Source organism: Danio rerio, chromosome 6 (genome assembly GCF_052040795.2).
Source record: "Danio rerio strain M-AB ecotype USA chromosome 6, GRCz13ab, whole genome shotgun sequence".
Taxonomy (NCBI): domain Eukaryota; kingdom Metazoa; phylum Chordata; class Actinopteri; order Cypriniformes; family Danionidae; genus Danio; species Danio rerio.
In genome coordinates this window covers 7,801,727-7,818,671 of record NC_141026.1, presented here as the reverse complement: position 1 = coordinate 7,818,671, position 16,945 = coordinate 7,801,727, and the positions used below count along the sequence as shown (strand labels likewise).

General features: G+C 37.3%; 1 protein-coding gene across 6 annotated transcripts in view; it reads right to left on the bottom strand.

The window, feature by feature from the left end:
• The window catches only part of map3k20b (mitogen-activated protein kinase kinase kinase 20b), a 43,286-nt gene that overhangs the window by 20,510 nt on the left and 5,831 nt on the right, over positions 1–16,945 (bottom strand). For all 6 annotated transcript variants that reach the window (NM_001366971.2, NM_212842.3, XM_087255330.1 and 3 more), the window contains exons 2-7: positions 15,747–15,927; positions 11,231–11,318; positions 4,701–4,802; positions 4,539–4,604; positions 4,416–4,444; positions 2,710–2,847 (exon numbers count right to left, since the gene is read on the bottom strand). In NM_001366971.2, the coding sequence (NP_001353900.1) occupies positions 2,710–2,847; positions 4,416–4,444; positions 4,539–4,604; positions 4,701–4,802; positions 11,231–11,318; positions 15,747–15,927 (604 nt within the window). The remainder of the gene's footprint in view (positions 1–2,709; positions 2,848–4,415; positions 4,445–4,538; positions 4,605–4,700; positions 4,803–11,230; positions 11,319–15,746; positions 15,928–16,945) is intronic.

Sequence of the window (16,945 nt, the reverse complement as noted above, 5' to 3'; positions counted from 1 at the left end):
AGTCCAAAGAAATGTGCTATAAGTGAATTGGATGAACTAAATTAGCCGTAGTGTATGAGTGTGAATGCCAGAGTGTATGATTGTTTCCCAGTACTGGGTTGAGGCAGGGGTGTGTGTGTTTGTGTGAAATTTAACAATTAATATTGTTAAATATTAATTAATTCATAACAAATTAATTAATTGTAGCCTACCGTTTCCACTACCTGACCCACATTGTCTTTGCTTTACCCATAACCAAACCATAAATAAATAAATTTCCACACAAATGACCACCTGTCAATCACTTTTTTTCTGCGGGACTCTGGCATGAATAGGCAGAGATCTGTGTTGTTCTAATGGCTTTTTCCCACAGTTGGTGGAGGAGACGAGAGTTCATTTGGAGTTCACTGTAAATTTGTTTCACTGCAAAATCCTCACCGCTTGCGCGGATTTAGGAGACATTTATGCAGAATGCATCTTTGAACCAAAAAATGCCAAATGCAGCACTCAGGAACAGATTAAAGCAGTTGTTATGTGAACTTGCTGAAGTAAAAAAAAGCCTGCAATGCTTGCCCTGCCTTTCTGCTCTTCTTATTGGCCCACTGCTCTATAACTGAACGCGAATGATTGGTTAATATCAGCTGTCAATCACTATCAATGCCTTCTGCCTTTAGATGATAGGACTACAACCGTGAAAATGTGAAGCGCTGAAGATGAAAGAATGAAAATAACACTGACAGATTTCGTTTTAGAAACCACCTACAGTTACTAATAATGGCACATCTTACTAGTGATCATGTGCTGAATGTTAATCCAGCACATGATCTGACACTTTTCCAAGAGTGAATAAAAGACTTCCAGTGGCTTCAGGTCCGCTATGAAAATGACTAAGTTATTCACCGTAAAGTCTGTGGAAGGGGTTTGCAGGTAACAGCGTTTGCCACTGAATCTACACATTTTAAACAGCTATACGTAACATTTAACACAGCTCTTGAAAAGACCGTTATTGCTATTAAGATGACAAACAAATAATAAGATATATATCAGTATGAATGTAGGGCGGGGTGATGGATCGCGATGCCGGCTCAGCATCGAAGTTTGTCGGCCATCGGCAATGCACGATGGCATCGTCTATCGGCCCAACCCTAGTTGTGACATAGCAAAAATAAGGAAAAATAACTCTTAATAATATTCAAATAGTGTGAGTGCATTTAATCTTCATTGCTGAGTGCTTCATACAGTGTTATTTATTTTACATAAATAATATATTTTTACATGACTTCTTGGACATTTTCCATAAATAAGGGTGTTGGCAAAGGACAACAAAATATTTTTACATGACTTCTTGGACATTTTCCATAAATAAGGGTGTTGGCAAAGGACAACAAAATATAACAGTAAAGTTAGCAGTCGGGCTTTGTCACTTTTTTGGGTCTCAACACATTTCCGATGTGGTCTATGCTATTTGCAGCATGTTTCTGTACTTGCATGTGTTTTTTATATGCACGTGTGTTTTCTCAGTTTGTTAGTGTTTTTCTAAATGCATGTGCTTTTTTTTTTACTTGTTGAACATTCAATCTCTCTCAGCTGTAATAATGTCAGTTTTATTCAATTTATACTTTGCAAAAACACAACTTCATTTCTACATTCAGCACATTTTCTATTAAAAAACAAACATCTGAAGTATTTAGTCTTGGCAAAAAAAATAAAAAATGCAAAATCTGATCAGACTGAAACGGATATTGAGAACCTTGTATGAATGTACTGTAGCTTAAAAAAAAAATTGTAATTCTCGTAATATTCTAGAGCTGTGAACCTACACTGGTCTCACGGTTCGGTTCGGTTACGATATCTCAGTGCATCGCGGTACACAGTTTTATATTTTCTTCACAGCAGCAATTCTTGTATTAAAATGTATGAATATATTTATATTTATATACTATTTGTAATACAATTTTGTCATTTAATACAAACAGTCATTAAAATAAACTGTACCTTTTAAATAACACGAGCATTTATAGCAATTGATATTAACAAATATAAATATCCCGCTCGCTTTCTGATCCTTGTCTAGTTCTCTTACACCCCTTTGATTAGTCACACCCTTAAAAAAAAATGGTTGCGACTGGCTCTTGCGCGCTGCGCTCTTCACAGATCAGTGACATTGATAAGCGGCTAGCGGCAGCGGCGATCACAGCTGATCCATGATAGACACGGTGGAGAAAACTCTGCTGGCACACAGTCGTGTCTGTATTCAGAAGTAGCGCTGTAAAACAGCCGAGAGGAAAAGTCATGCCAGCAGGTCAAATGGGCCACCGGTGCTGGTGTGTGTGTGTGTGTGTGAGAGAGAGAGAGAAAGAGAGAAAAATAGAGTACTTTTATTCTCTCAATCGCAGTGAAATAGGGGCTTCTGCTGTGTGTCAATGAAAGACTGATCCAGCAAACACACACGCAGTCAAATTGTGCACAGGTTATGGGTTTTTATTTGTTAGAGTGTTGTAAATACTCGCGCTCGCCTCCCTCGCCACAGAGCGCATATGAGATAAATGATGTCAGTACACAATAACCGGTTATGATTATTAATGAAACGGATACCGAATTGTCCGCGTCTGCATCGCGGTGCACCGAAGAAACAATTAATTTTGACACCCCTATAATATTCTGATGGTCATGCTTGCCAAAAATAACTTAATTCCCACAACAGTGTGAATGAAGCTGAAAAGTACTGACCACGCCATATGAGTAGGTGTCGCAGGTCTCAGAGACGGGCAGACTCTGGATCACTTCAGGTGCCATCCAGGGAAAGGTGCCCACCAAGGACATGTGCGTCGTGTGAGAAACCATCTTAGATGCTCCAAAATCACAGATCTAACACAAACAAAATGCATAATGCTGAAGCTGCCACACAGATATTTTGAAGTGAGTTAATAAGGACATAATATTTACAGGGCCTGAAACTAACATTCTGCCAAACCCGCTAAAGGCTGAAGAAACAGAAATATGTAACATCAAATTGCAATAATAATAATAATAATAATAATTATTATTATTATTATAATTATTATTATTATTTTTATTATTCATAAATTTTCCTTTGGTTTAGTCAACAAATGTCAACCTTTGTTCCTGGAGGGTCGCAGCTCGGCACAGTTTGGTTCCAACCCTAATTACACTTCAAGTCTTTCAAGCTTGTTTGAAATCTACAGGTAAGTGTGTTGGTTTAAAATTGCAGGGCTGCGGCCCTCCAGGAACTTAGTTTGACACCTCTGGCTTAATCCCTAATTTATCAGGGGTTACTACAGCAGAATGAACCACCAACTATTTCAGCATATGTTTTACGCAGTGGATGCCCTTCAAGCCACAACCCAGTACTGGGAAATTAATAAAGATAATAATTATAATTATAATAATAATAATAACAATAATTATAATAATAGTAATAATAATAATAATAATAATAACATAAATAATAATAATAATATAAATAAAAGAAGAAGAAGAAGAATATTATTATTATTTTCCCATTGATGGGTTGCTGCTTGAAGTGCATCTGCTACGTAAAACATGTGCTGAATAAGTTGGCGGTTCATTCCGCTGTGGCGACCCCAGATTAATAAAGGGACTAAGCTGAAAAGAAAATGAATAATAATAATAATAATAATAATAATACAATATAGTTATTATTATTATTAATAATACAAATTATTTACTAATAATACTATGTATAAAATAAGTATTTACAAATAATTCTTAATTAAATAAAAAAATATATATAAATAAATAATAGTAATTATATATAATTAATTTAATGTAGTCTTATTAAATATATCACTACTTAAATATAGTTTATATGATGATGATAATAATAATTTTATTACTATTAAATAAATAATTTCCTTATATTATTTATTAAATTTTATTAAAGAAACTATTTAAGCATTTAATAAAAAGTGCATGTTATATATTATAATAATTAAATATTTTAATATACAAGAATTAAAATATATAATAATGCAATAATTATATTATTTAATATAAAAATAATTACAATAACAATTATTTATTATTATTTAGAAAAAAAACATAAAATTGCAAAAGTCAAACACTGAACCATAGATCTTTTATTATATTGCAAAACTACAGAGGATCTTTTCCAAAATGCTTCTGTTTTGCGTACAACAGATTAACATCCTTATTGAAATGTGTTGAGCTCATGTTGCATGTTCTAATAAATATTAAAAGTATCATTTTTTACTTTAATACTGTCGTGCATCGCATGCCATCTTTACCTGATATTCATTACAACACAGTGTTTGTGATCCAATAATTATAATATCAAATTTGACATACTAATTAAGAATCTACCAGCCAATGGGCACTGTAGCAAATGTTAATTTTAGGCCCTGAATAAATGTGAACACAAATTGAAAGCATACCTTTAAAACATTGTCTGCAGTTAACACAACTAATAAAGAGAAAAGGAAACAGTTATTTGTATATTATCACCAAATTATCATTTTTCTCTTGCGGTAAAGCTCACAGAACAACTAAAATCTCACCATTTCTCGACTTCAGGTCTCTATGAATGACTTTCAGAGGAGCCTCGGCATGTAAATAATGCATTCCTACACAGAAACAAATCACAGAACCAGCCATTATCTCACGAGGAATATGTGACTGAGCTCATTACATAAACACACATATTCGTTACAGACACATACCTTTAGCAATTTCCATCGCCCAGGTCATTACCTGATCCATATCCATCTCCTCACTGTCAGCACTGGACAAATACTCATACAGCGATCCTCTGCTGGCATATTCTACAACACAAACACACACGCCATATGCATATCATCACACGCGTCAACTACAGGCTGTGGAGCTGATATATGCTGCAGGTAAATCAGTCCGCTGTTACGCTGATGCCAAAATACAGTCGAGAAAATAATGGTTAGAAATATTTACTCTGCGGTTAATTTTGTAGAAAGAAAATTTGAAACACAAATTAATTACTGTTCAAAGATTGTTGCAACTTATTTATTTTTTTAGCTCTATGTACAGTTGAAGTCAAAGTTATTTCCCCTCCTGTGAATATTTTTTTTTCCAAATATTTCTCAAATGATGTTTAACAGAGCAAGGAATTTTTCACAGTATTTTCTATAATATTCTTTCCTCTGGAGAAAGTCTTCTTTGTTTTATTTCAGCTAGAATAAAAGCTGAACTGTATGTATTATATGTATTATATTATATGTAATATATGTATTTTAAGGCGAGGCAGTGGCGCAGTAGGTAGTGCTGTCGCCTCACAGCAAAAAGGTCGCTAGGTGGCTGGTTCGAACCTCGGCTCAGTTGGCGTTTTTGTGTGGAGTTTGCATGTTCTCCCTGCCTTCGCGTGGGTTGCCTCCGGGTGCCCCGGTTTCCCCCACAGTCCAAAGACATGCGGTACAGGTGAATTGGGTAGGCTAAATTGTCAGTGCGAAAATGTGTGTGTGGATGTTTCCCAGAGATGGGTTGCGGCTGGAAGGGCATCCGCTGCGTCAAAAAACTTGCTGGATAAGTTGGCGGTTCATTCCGCTGTGGCGACCTCGGATTAATAAAGGGACTAAGCTGACAAGAAAATGAATGAATGAATGAATATGTATTTTAAAAATACATCTATTTTAAGGTCAGTATTATTAGCCCCCTTAAGCAATATTTTATGGATTGTCTACAGAACAAACAATCGTTATCCAATGATTCGATTACCCTAACTTGCCTGTAGTAGCCTAATTAATTTAGTTAAGCTTGTAAATGTCATTTTAAGCTGAATACTAGTATCTTGAACACCTCATCATAGCAAAGAATAAATCGGTTATTAGAAATTAGTTATTAAAACTAAAATGTTCAGAAATTATTCTTCATTTCATTAAACAGATATTGGGGGAAAAATACACAGGGAGGCTAATAACTTTTGACTTCAATTGTACTTACTATGGCAATTACAATTAATTATGCATAATTCAATGCAGCTAACCCTAAACTTAACCTTCATAATAACAATGATCATATAGTAAGTAAACAGCAAAAAAAGCAAACTTCGAGTTCTTAAAAATGTCCTGAAGTTTGCTGCCTTAACTTTAAGTTGGATCAACATTTTTTTTACAGTGTACATGCAGTTAATTAATATTACTTTTTAGTTAAATGCATAGTTACACAGTAAAATAAAGAGCAACCGAAGTCCTTTTTTCTCACCAAGGCAGCATTTATGATCACAATTACTGTGTAATCAATAACACAAGTTTTAAACGCAACCTTGCATAGTGCAAATTGTTTATATCTTAATATTTCGTCAGAAATTATTTCAAATGCTAAAAAAAATGATGGCAAACTTGTTTAGAGCTGTGCATTATTTATGAAAAAATACCATGATAAAATGTTTTGAAGTGAATAAAATGTGAAAGTGAATATGCTGGACCAAGCCGTATCCTGAGCAGCTGCTGCGGTGGTCATGGAGGAGTGGAGAGCATGAGACTGATTCCTGTGATGCCCCAGGGACAAACGAGTCACTGAGGCCCAGCTTTCAGCCTCCGCCGCTGAGACTACAGCTCTGCACAAGATGTTTGGCCAGCCGAGAAATTAAAATGGTCGTGCCCAACTGAGTCTGGTTTCTCTCAAGTTTTTTTTTCCCTCTCCGGTGTCACCACTAGCTTGTATAGTTTGGGATCGATAGAGCCACACATCGATGGATTTGCTCTCCAGTGTTTAGACCCTCAGTAGTGATTATTAAACCACACTGAACTGAACTACACTGTTCCAATTTACTATGATCTTTTATGTGAAGCTGCTATGACACGTTCTACATTGTAAAAGTGCTATACAAATAAAGGTGAATTGAATTGAATTAAATATGATATAAGAAACTTACTTTCAACCTCAAAATATACAATTTTCAGGATTAGGATTGAATACATTTAGTAAAGCTTTATAAACTAATTTCGAAACGAGCATGTGATATGATTTAATGCGACTGGTCTCTTCTCTGCAATCGGCGATAAACAGATCAACCCAAGCATACAAATCAGATAAACCCAAGCATACAATAAACAGCTCATTTTCACCCTACTTCAATTATCTTCATTTTTTTTAAGGATGCCCTATTCCACCCCATCTCCCACTTTATCTCCTTTACCATGAGGAGCTCTCGAGAACTATCTGATCTCAGACGCCCTTACATTGCTTAATGACCAGGCGGGAGCCTATCTAATGTGAACTCTTGAAATGTGTTTCTCTGTAATTGGTTTCAAATTAAATCCGATAGCAGTTTTTGTAGCATTAAAAAATGTTGATCAATTCAATACAATATGATTGATAAACTAAAAATAAACGTTAATTTAATAGCCGAAGGGAAAATGAATGAATGAATGAATGAAGATACAAAACTGATATAAACATGTAAAGCTTGTAGTTTGTTGCTTTCTGCCTAAATGGGTCAAAGTTTTTTTTTTTCACATCATCTCATACTTAAGTTTCTCATCAAATCTTGACCAATCAAATGCTCTCTAGTGTCTGACATGCCCTACCCCCCTTCAAGACGCTTCACATTTGATGCAGTTGAGCTCAACCACTCTCACTAGCAGAGCTGTGATAAAACAAAACGCCATAGGGGAGCAGATACACTATGTCCCACTCTCTCTTCATGTTTTGATTGAGATTACGTCAAACACTGAATACAAATGCACATCGCACTTCACGGGACCTTCATGTTGTCCCAACACAAATCCATTGTGTGGAACCCAGCATTTTTTTACAGAGTAAGAAGAATGAAAGGCAGACAAAGCAAGCAACAATCTTGTCTCATGTCAAAATGTCAGTCAGCACATGAAATCATCTGTCACCAAGCCTCGAGTGAAGTCAAACACAGCATAACACACACAGGGTTTCCCGTTTACACACACACACACACACACACACACACACTGGCAGAGAGAGAGAGAGAGAGACCAAAGATGACAGCATGACCGAGCGCTAGATTTACTGAATCCCCAGCTGAAAGACATGCTCTCGAGAAGCGATTAGGACACATAAATCTGCTCATACGCGCATTTACATCCCTGGAGACAGAGATCACAATAGGATGTTTAAAAAATGGCAAGACAACTGTGTATGTGTGTGTGTGCACGAGTCCCCTTGATGAACTGCTCTCACACCCTGATCAGCCACTAAGCATTTTACAGTCACAACAACATGGCAGAAGCCAGACAAGAGACATAGGAATTCCTCAGGAAAGAACAATCAAAAGGAGATCTCTGTAACATCTACAGTACGCTATTCCTCTAATAAAGCAAATGAAGATGTCAGTTAAAAGCAACCCAGGCTCATTCTGAAAACCTACCACTATATACATTTATGTAGAGCGCCAAACACGTATCAGTTTTTGCAGTTTTTGTTTCCGCAAATCCACTAGAAGCCGCTGTGTACTCTTTTTGAGATCTCAAATTTCTTACGCAAGTGCTATTTGCACCTGCTGTTGTCATGTAAACCCACCAGAGGTCGCCTAAACGCAACCAATAGTGTTTTTAAAAGTACTGATTGACCCGCCCACCCATTTCCCTAAACCCAACCGAAAGTGTTTTCAAAAGCCATCCAGAAAAAGAAAAGCCCTCGTCTGATTTTTACCACATTTTTAGATTTAAACACATTCTAACCAGTGACGGTTCTAGACCCGAGTAACAAGTGGGGGGGCCACTTGTACTTTTTGGGGGGCACACTTTAACATGTATCACAAAGTACTTAAACAATTGATAAAGCAATTTTTTGTCATGCGTCACTCTGTAGTCTTCATAAATAGGCTAATTAAATAAACTCAAAATAATATTCCATGTTGATTTATTTGACAAGTAACCTTATATTGTTGTAGGATTACACATTTCTAACATTCAAGTACATCAAGGCACATTTCTACACCAGTAAACTTTAACAGATACAGTTGAAGTTATTTTTTTGCCCTCTTGTTAATTTAAAATAATGTTTCCCAAGTGATCTTTAACAAACCTAGGAAATCTTCACAGTATTTCCTATAAAACTAAAATAATTCTTCTAGAGTCATAATAAGTCTTATTTATTATTGTTTATTTATTGAATAAAAGCAGTTTTTAATAAATTAAAAAAAAAACTATTTTAAGGTCAGTATTATCTTCATAAAAGTATTTACTGTAAATGTTTTGATTGTCTACACAACTAACCCGTTATACAATAACTTGACTAATTATTACAACTTTCCTAGTTAACATAACCTGGTTAAGTCTTTAAATTACACTTTAATCTGAATCAAAGACTATAGAATACTTTAGGGGCTTTGTCTGAATACAACTATCAAGCAAAATAACTAGTAAAATATTATGCACTGGGCGACACTGTGGCACAGTAGGTAGTGTTGTCGCATCACAGCAAGAAAGTCGCTGGTTAGAGCCTAGGCTGGGTCAGTTGGTGTTTCTGTGTGGAGTTTGCATGTTCTCCCTGTGTTCGCGTGGATTTACTCCGGGTGCTCCGGTTTCCCCTACAGTCCAAAGACATGCGGTACAGGAGAATTGAGTAGGCTAAATTGTCCGTAGTGTATGAGTGCATGTGTGTGTGTAAATGTTTCCCAGAGATGGGTTGCGACTGTAAGGGCATTTGCTGCGTAAAACAAGTGCTGGATATATTGGCGGTTCGTTCCGCTGTGGCGACCCCGGAATAATAAACATAATGAATGAATGAATGAATGAATGAATGAATAAATATTATGCACTGACTGTCACCACGGGAAAGGCAAAAAATAGTAATTACAAATTAGTTAAACAAAACAGATTAATATAAATAAATGATGTGTTGAAGACTCGTGCTTTATGTCACGACTGAAATCAAAAACGAATGAAGGCAAAACTAAACAAATTGAATATTACTTTATTGGTCACACTTTACAATAAAGTTCATTAGTTAATGTTAATTAATGCATTTACTAACATGAACAAATAATGAACAATACATTAACTACTGTATTTGTTCATGTTAGTTAACGTTAGTTAATGAAAATACAGTTGTTCATTGTTAGTTCATGTTAACTCATGGTGCATTAACTAATTTTAACAAGCATGGACTTGGATGTTAATAATGCATTAGTAAATGTTCAATTATGATTAATAAATGCTGTACACGTGTTGTTCATGATTAGTTCATGTTAGTAAATACATTAACTAATGAACCTTATTGTAAAGTGTTACCACTTTATTCCATAAGCGTGCTGAAAACTACATTTGATCAATGTGTTACATCTGTTCTCCGGCACTTGCTGACTGTTTGTAAATTCAAGACTGCATTTTCTAACGTAAAACTATGTGCACTTAACTTCTGATTAATAATAATACCCATGCATGTCTGAGGACTTCCTGTATTAACTGCTATAAAATCGCTATTGAAAACAAAAAAAGTCTAATATAATCAACAGTGGACATTTCGCAACATGAACATACCTGAAGTTGAATGTATTTATTACCTGGCTGTGTCAATTTGGGGGTTAACTTCTGATGAATGAGGGAAACGGATATGCACAGCACCGTCACTCACAGAGAGTGCGAGTGCGCGTGACACAGAGAGCGCGCCAAAAGAGAGAACGCAAGTGCACGCAACACCAGGAGCGAGCGAGAGAGGTCTCAGTCATATATCCGCAGACTACCACGGATGGCTAATCTCGCTTCTCCGTGGCGTTTTGACACAAAAATACACGTCCAAAATTAGGGGGGCCAAGCTTGTTGACACGGGGGCACCGCCCCCCCTGGCCCACGCTACTGACTCTCACACTGTTATTTACTTATTTAATTTTTTGGCTTCTGTTTTTGTCTTACTTTCTTTCTGGAACCGTTCTTTGCCAGACTCTAACCTCGTTGTCGTGGTCAACTCCTTCCTGCGTCTCAAGTCTGGCTACATACATGGCGAACTGGACCAACTGGTTACAGTGGGAAAGCAGGAAAGGAACGGTGTCATACCGCCCCGTAGCGTTCATTTTAAAGACGAAATGCAGCCATACGTACTTCTCGCTACATAATTCGTGATCTCCAGAAATGTATATAGATCTACGTTTTCAGAATGAGCCTATGTAGGAATGTTTAGGTCAACTATCTTTTTAACTATAATAATAACCCAGCCTGAGAGATATATTTGTGCTTTATGAGAAACCTGTGAGCAACAAGCATTGATTTGAGATCTGATACAGAAAGAAATGACAATTTATTACCTGTGACAATGCCATAGTTGGGTGCTTCCAGAATGGCTCCGTAGAACTGGATGATATTTTTGTGGCTCAGGACACTCAGAATCTCAGCCTGGAAAAAAAGAGCACATGACAGATGCAGAGGTGAAAGTCCCCAGACTGCGGTCAAACACTCGGGCTCAAATGAGTGCTGCATCAATGTCATAAAACTATTTTTTCATTACAGTATGTCGCGGTCAAATATTACGCTAGAAATGTCCGCGAACACGGAGCCATTAGCAGCATTGTGGGACATGTCCGCCGGGACTCAAACCGAGCAGCTTCAGCCAGGAAAGCTGCTAAACTCTGGTAAACAGTGGAAAGGACTACGGCGCTGCTGCTGAGCGTGCATTACCACTGACAGTAACACACATCGCCTGCAAAGCCGCATTCAGATGCTACATTTTACACGTACAGTATATCAAATCTGCTTCAGACAAAGAGAAATAGAGAAAGGCGGGGGAGAGATGAAGGGAAACATGAGGAATGGTCATGGAAAACTGTATTTCCCTACACTCCTCCCTTTCTCAAGCCAATAAACAAGGCTGATGGATGGGTCGAAGACAGGAAATTATGTAACAATGGACATGTTTTTAAAGGATGTATTTAAATTTGAATACTGATTTGTTTACCAATATACAGCGCTCAACACATATGAGTACACCCCTCAGAAACCTCTCATTTAAATTCATATTTTCTATAGGAAGCTTTACAATATAATATTTGTGCACATACAGTACATTACTGAAGTACTGAACATACAGTCAGTACTGAAGCCAAATCTGGAGCTAATCTAACAAAAATAACTTATGATAATGGTCCAAAATAAGTACAACCAAATTTATATGTTAGGGAAAAATATTAAATAATTTTTTTAAAGAGCAAAATTCAAGAGAAACAAAAGTTTTTTTTTTTAATTTAGTTGAAATTTTGTAGTTTGTAATTATTTTTCCAATTTTTAGCATGAATTTAAATCTTTTATCTTTATATTTCTAAAGATGTTCAGAGACTAAAATATTATTTTAATAAATATATCCATTTAATAAATCTGTTTTGTTTTAATGCACCAAAATATATTACCTATATTCACCAAGAAATGCATACAAATATTCATTTTCAAAATAGGGTGTAGACCATATTTATATTTACCACTGTAAGTTAATGTTCAATGTTTTTACATTATATCAGCAGTACGTAGTGCTGTCGCCTCACAGCAAGAAGGTCGCTGGGTCAGTTGGCGTTTCTGTGTGGAGTTTGCATGTTCTCCCTGTGTTCGCGTGGGTTTCCTCCGGGTGCTCCGGTGTCCCCCACAGTCCAAAGACATGCGGTACAGGTGAATTAGGGAGGCTAAATTGTCCATAGTGTATGAGTGTGTGTGAGTGAATGTTTCCCAGAGATGGGCTGCAGCTGGAAGGGCATCCGCTGCATAAAAATGTGCTGGATAAGTTGGCGGTTCATTCCGCTGTGACGACCCCGGATTAATAAAGGGACTAAGCCGACAAGAATGCAACATCTTATTGCCTACATTAAATGAATATCCAGTAATGAGATTTTCTTTTTTTTTATATTATAAAAATTTAGCCACTAATTCATATTTATCCATAAAACTGCTGTAAACACCCACAATCTTCATCAGCGCTGCAGTGTCTCTCTATGCGGCCTCTTTCGGTGCATTATACATCTCAAATAATAAACTCGCAAAAGGTGAACATTTCGCATTACTGAGGGGCCGATTACACCAAATGTACTTTATGCGTTGAGAGGCGCCTTTTTTTGAATGGTTCACTAACGCCTGCTGCGCCTCCCGTTTTTGCTGTTGTGCGCCGTGCGCTCTCAGTTGAAAAAAGTCAACTCTGAGGGGAAATGGCATGTTACGAGCCTTAAAAATACACTTTGGACCACCCCTTTCAAGGTGCAGTAGATGATCATCTTTAGAGACGGTTTTTGTTGTGCTGGTTGAAAGTCTCTTCACATTCCAATAGTACTGATTAAAGTAAATGTATTTTTATGTATTTTTATATTTTGGGTGAGGCATAAGACTAAAAAAAATTCATCCAAAAAAATTGTGTCAGGCTATCTGACTACAAATTTGAGCTACTGCACATCTGTTCGTACGCAGCTCTGTCGTTTGCTGTTCATTCACGAGAGTGAGAGCGCGAGAGCAAGTGTTAAAACATGCTGATTCAAAACTTTTTTTTAAAATCCTGAATCAATATTGGAGATACTTTTGCATGCTGGAGGAAGGACAACACCATGGCTGAAGTATTTCTCTTAGACAGGTAATGCTATATTTAAAACTATTTTAGTCACGCAGGGCTGATGTCGATTAGGTTGTTATGAATAGGTTATATGCACAGAAGTGTTGTTCAGCCACTGAAATCTTCTGGTGAAAGATTGATGTTACAATTTCCAGTTTCATAAGGTCCATTGACAGCATAGATAATGTAGATTTATTTAATTTAACAACAAAACATCAGTAAAAAGCGCTATTCCGCCTAGCCTGCTTTACTGAGCTGAAGATGGTTTTATATTCATATTGGTTCATTTTTGAACAATGACAACCTGTGACACCCTCACTATATTGTTTACCGTTACTCTGAATATTCGGTTAGAAATAGCATGTAAGTATGGCTTAGAAATTAGTGTAATAATAAGTGTAACTCTTGCACGCCGCCGGCTAAGCTTTAGCTTAAGCTCAACACATGAGAGAGGGTTCTGCTGTCATCTGTAAGGTACGCGCTTGTGTTTCAGGAGGCGTAGCTTTGGACAGCAGGGGAGGGACGGTGTTTCAGGGATTTAAGCTAACAGACTAGCATTGTGGCAGATCACCTACTGCACCTTTAAGTAAGCAAAATGTGATGCAATTTCCCTTGACTGATTTCATCCTTAACCAATTTAATGATCCAGACAATCACTTGAAAATTAATCAGAAGTTTTGAACAAATCAATGAATTGTTAATTGAGGCAGAAACCAACTACCGACCACCGGCTGGTGGTTTTAATGTCATTTATTTATTCCTGACAGGCATAAAAAATTAACAGCACAAAAACCCATTTAGTAGGGATGTAACGGTATCAGAATTTCACGGTACGGTAATACCTCGGTATGAATGTCACGGTACGGTATTTATTGAATCATTTACAGGAAAAAACAAAACTTATGAAAATACTCCAAAAAAGTGCCAAAAGTGTCAATGACATACAAATTAGCCATCTATCTGTAAGCTTTGAAACAGGAACTTCAATTTTAATAACAAAAAACTATTAAACCATGTAAAAAAATAAAGTTTCAATTTAGTATGAGTTGAAAACTCATCACATTCAACATTTAATCACTCGCTCACTTAGATAGAGATGGGTTTAAAGGAAAATTATCATATAAATATAATCTGGTGAAAGCTGGTATCTCTGGGTATTTACAATGTCCCCTGCAACAGAAAAAAACCCTCTCATTTGGGACTGAGGTTTCTGGGACAAGAGAGATATGACTTGGCCCAGGTTGACAGCAGTGGGTAACGTTGTGCATTGTCTTTCCCCCACTTGAGAGGACAAACCATGAGTAAGATAGAGGTCTCATGTCTGCATCAATCTGAACAGTGTGCTGACAACACCGCTATTCAGTACGCGCGCGACAACACAGCTGATAAGAACTCGCGCGACAACACCGCTATTCAGTACGCACGCGACAACACAGCTGATAAGAACTCGCGCGACAACACTGCTATTCAGTACGCGCGCGACAACACAGCTGATAAGAACTCGCGCGACAACACTGCTATTCAGTACGCGCGCGACAACACAGCTGATAAGAACTCGCGCGACAACACTACTATTCAGTACGCGCGCGGCGACAACACCCGCTTTAGAGTTTTCCAGCTCTTTTTCATCCCCGCTTCTAGCAGCACACTCCATTTCCGCATTACTGGATCTGTAGCGACAACAGACCGCAAGGGATGATGGTCAAGCATGGGCTGATGGGAATTGTAGTTTTCGCTACCTCCCATTCGCTTCATTCGCCTGAGCAAATTTTCTCAGAAGACCTATAGTTTTACCGAGTCATGCGACTACGGTAATATCGAAAAAAATTAATATTGCGGTATGACGGTATTTACAATACCGTTACATCCCTACCATTTAGTCATAATTTTACCTGCATAAATACCCATGTAACCATTTCCAACTGTAAATAAATCAAAATGTATTTAATTTTTTTGATTAGTAATATGCATTGTTAAACACTACATCATTTAGACAACTTTAAAGGCAATTTTATTAGTATTTAGTTTTTTTTTTAACCCTCAACGAGTTGTATGGCGATCTCAGAGTTGTATACTCATATGCAATCCTATTTATGCAGCTTTTGGGTGACGTAAAAATGTTAATTTCACTAAATTGACACGTACGACTAGTTTTGTGGTCCAGGTTCGCATTTGTCTTTGGAACCTAGTTAAAAAACTGACAATAATACATCCATCACCAAACAAACTGAGTCTGTACAAACCTCGGCATCAATCTTCAGCAGTTTTTTGACAGCCACTTCTTTATCCTGTGGGACCCAGTGTGCTCGGTACACACTCCCAAAACTCCCGCCGCCGCAGTTCTCATAAAAGCGAATGTCATCGAAAGGGATCTGAACGAAACTGGCGCTGAGGGACGACATCTCATACTGACATTCACGCTGACTGTAGAAAGAGAAACAGAGACATATATATTCTGTATAAATACATTTAGAGCTTCAATTTACGATTACTGTATGGCCAAACACAATCTCAAACATGAGCAGTTTTTACAAAGGTTGCAACATCCATGATAAGATGCAGAGGAATCCCACACTTTGCTGTCTGAGGCCATGAATTAAAGATAATAATGTTCTCAAAAACATTCAGTTTCTCGCAAATACTTATTGTTTTTGCTTTATAAGACACCAATGTGTTGTCAGGAGTCACAGATTATAATATTAAAGGGATAGTTCATTTGAAAATCAAAATTTACTCACTATTTACTTACTGCTGAGTGTTTTAAAACCTTTATGACTACGAGTTTCTTCATTTTTCTTTCTCCAGGACTGAGTTTGGACACGCCTGACTAGTAGGTAACACAACTATATATATTAGGAATGCCACGGTTCTCAATATAATATTGAACCGTATGGTACGACCTCTACGGTTCAATACGCGCTTGTGAATTTCGGTTTTCTCGGTTTTGCGTTTAAATAATTTGTGTGCGTTTTATATCTCCCCGAGTTGACTGTGTTTGCCTCTAAATACATGAGCTGAGATGAGGAAACTCCTCCCTGCGACTAAATATCCAATCACTATGCTCTAAACTTAGGGGGCGCTCAACCATCATTCCACACTTTAACATTGCGAGCGACGGTGAAGTGAGGCTGAAGCGACAGTACAAGGAAGCGCCAGCAAAGTGAGGCAACAGTACGAGAAAGCGCCGGTGTCTTTCAAATCTGCGGTGTGAGGACATTTGCCGGTAAGTATAATGCCAATAAAAGAAAAAACGGTGAACAAAAAATAACTGTGTGCAAGCATTGTTTTACACGTATAACCATGACTGCACATCTGCAGCGCCCTCACCCAGCAATATCACTGTCTGAAGGCAGGATAGCAGAGAAGGTAATAAAGTCCTCCAAATAGCAACAATCCCTCGCTGAATCTTTCAAGCAAACATACCCAACTGGTTCTGAGAGAC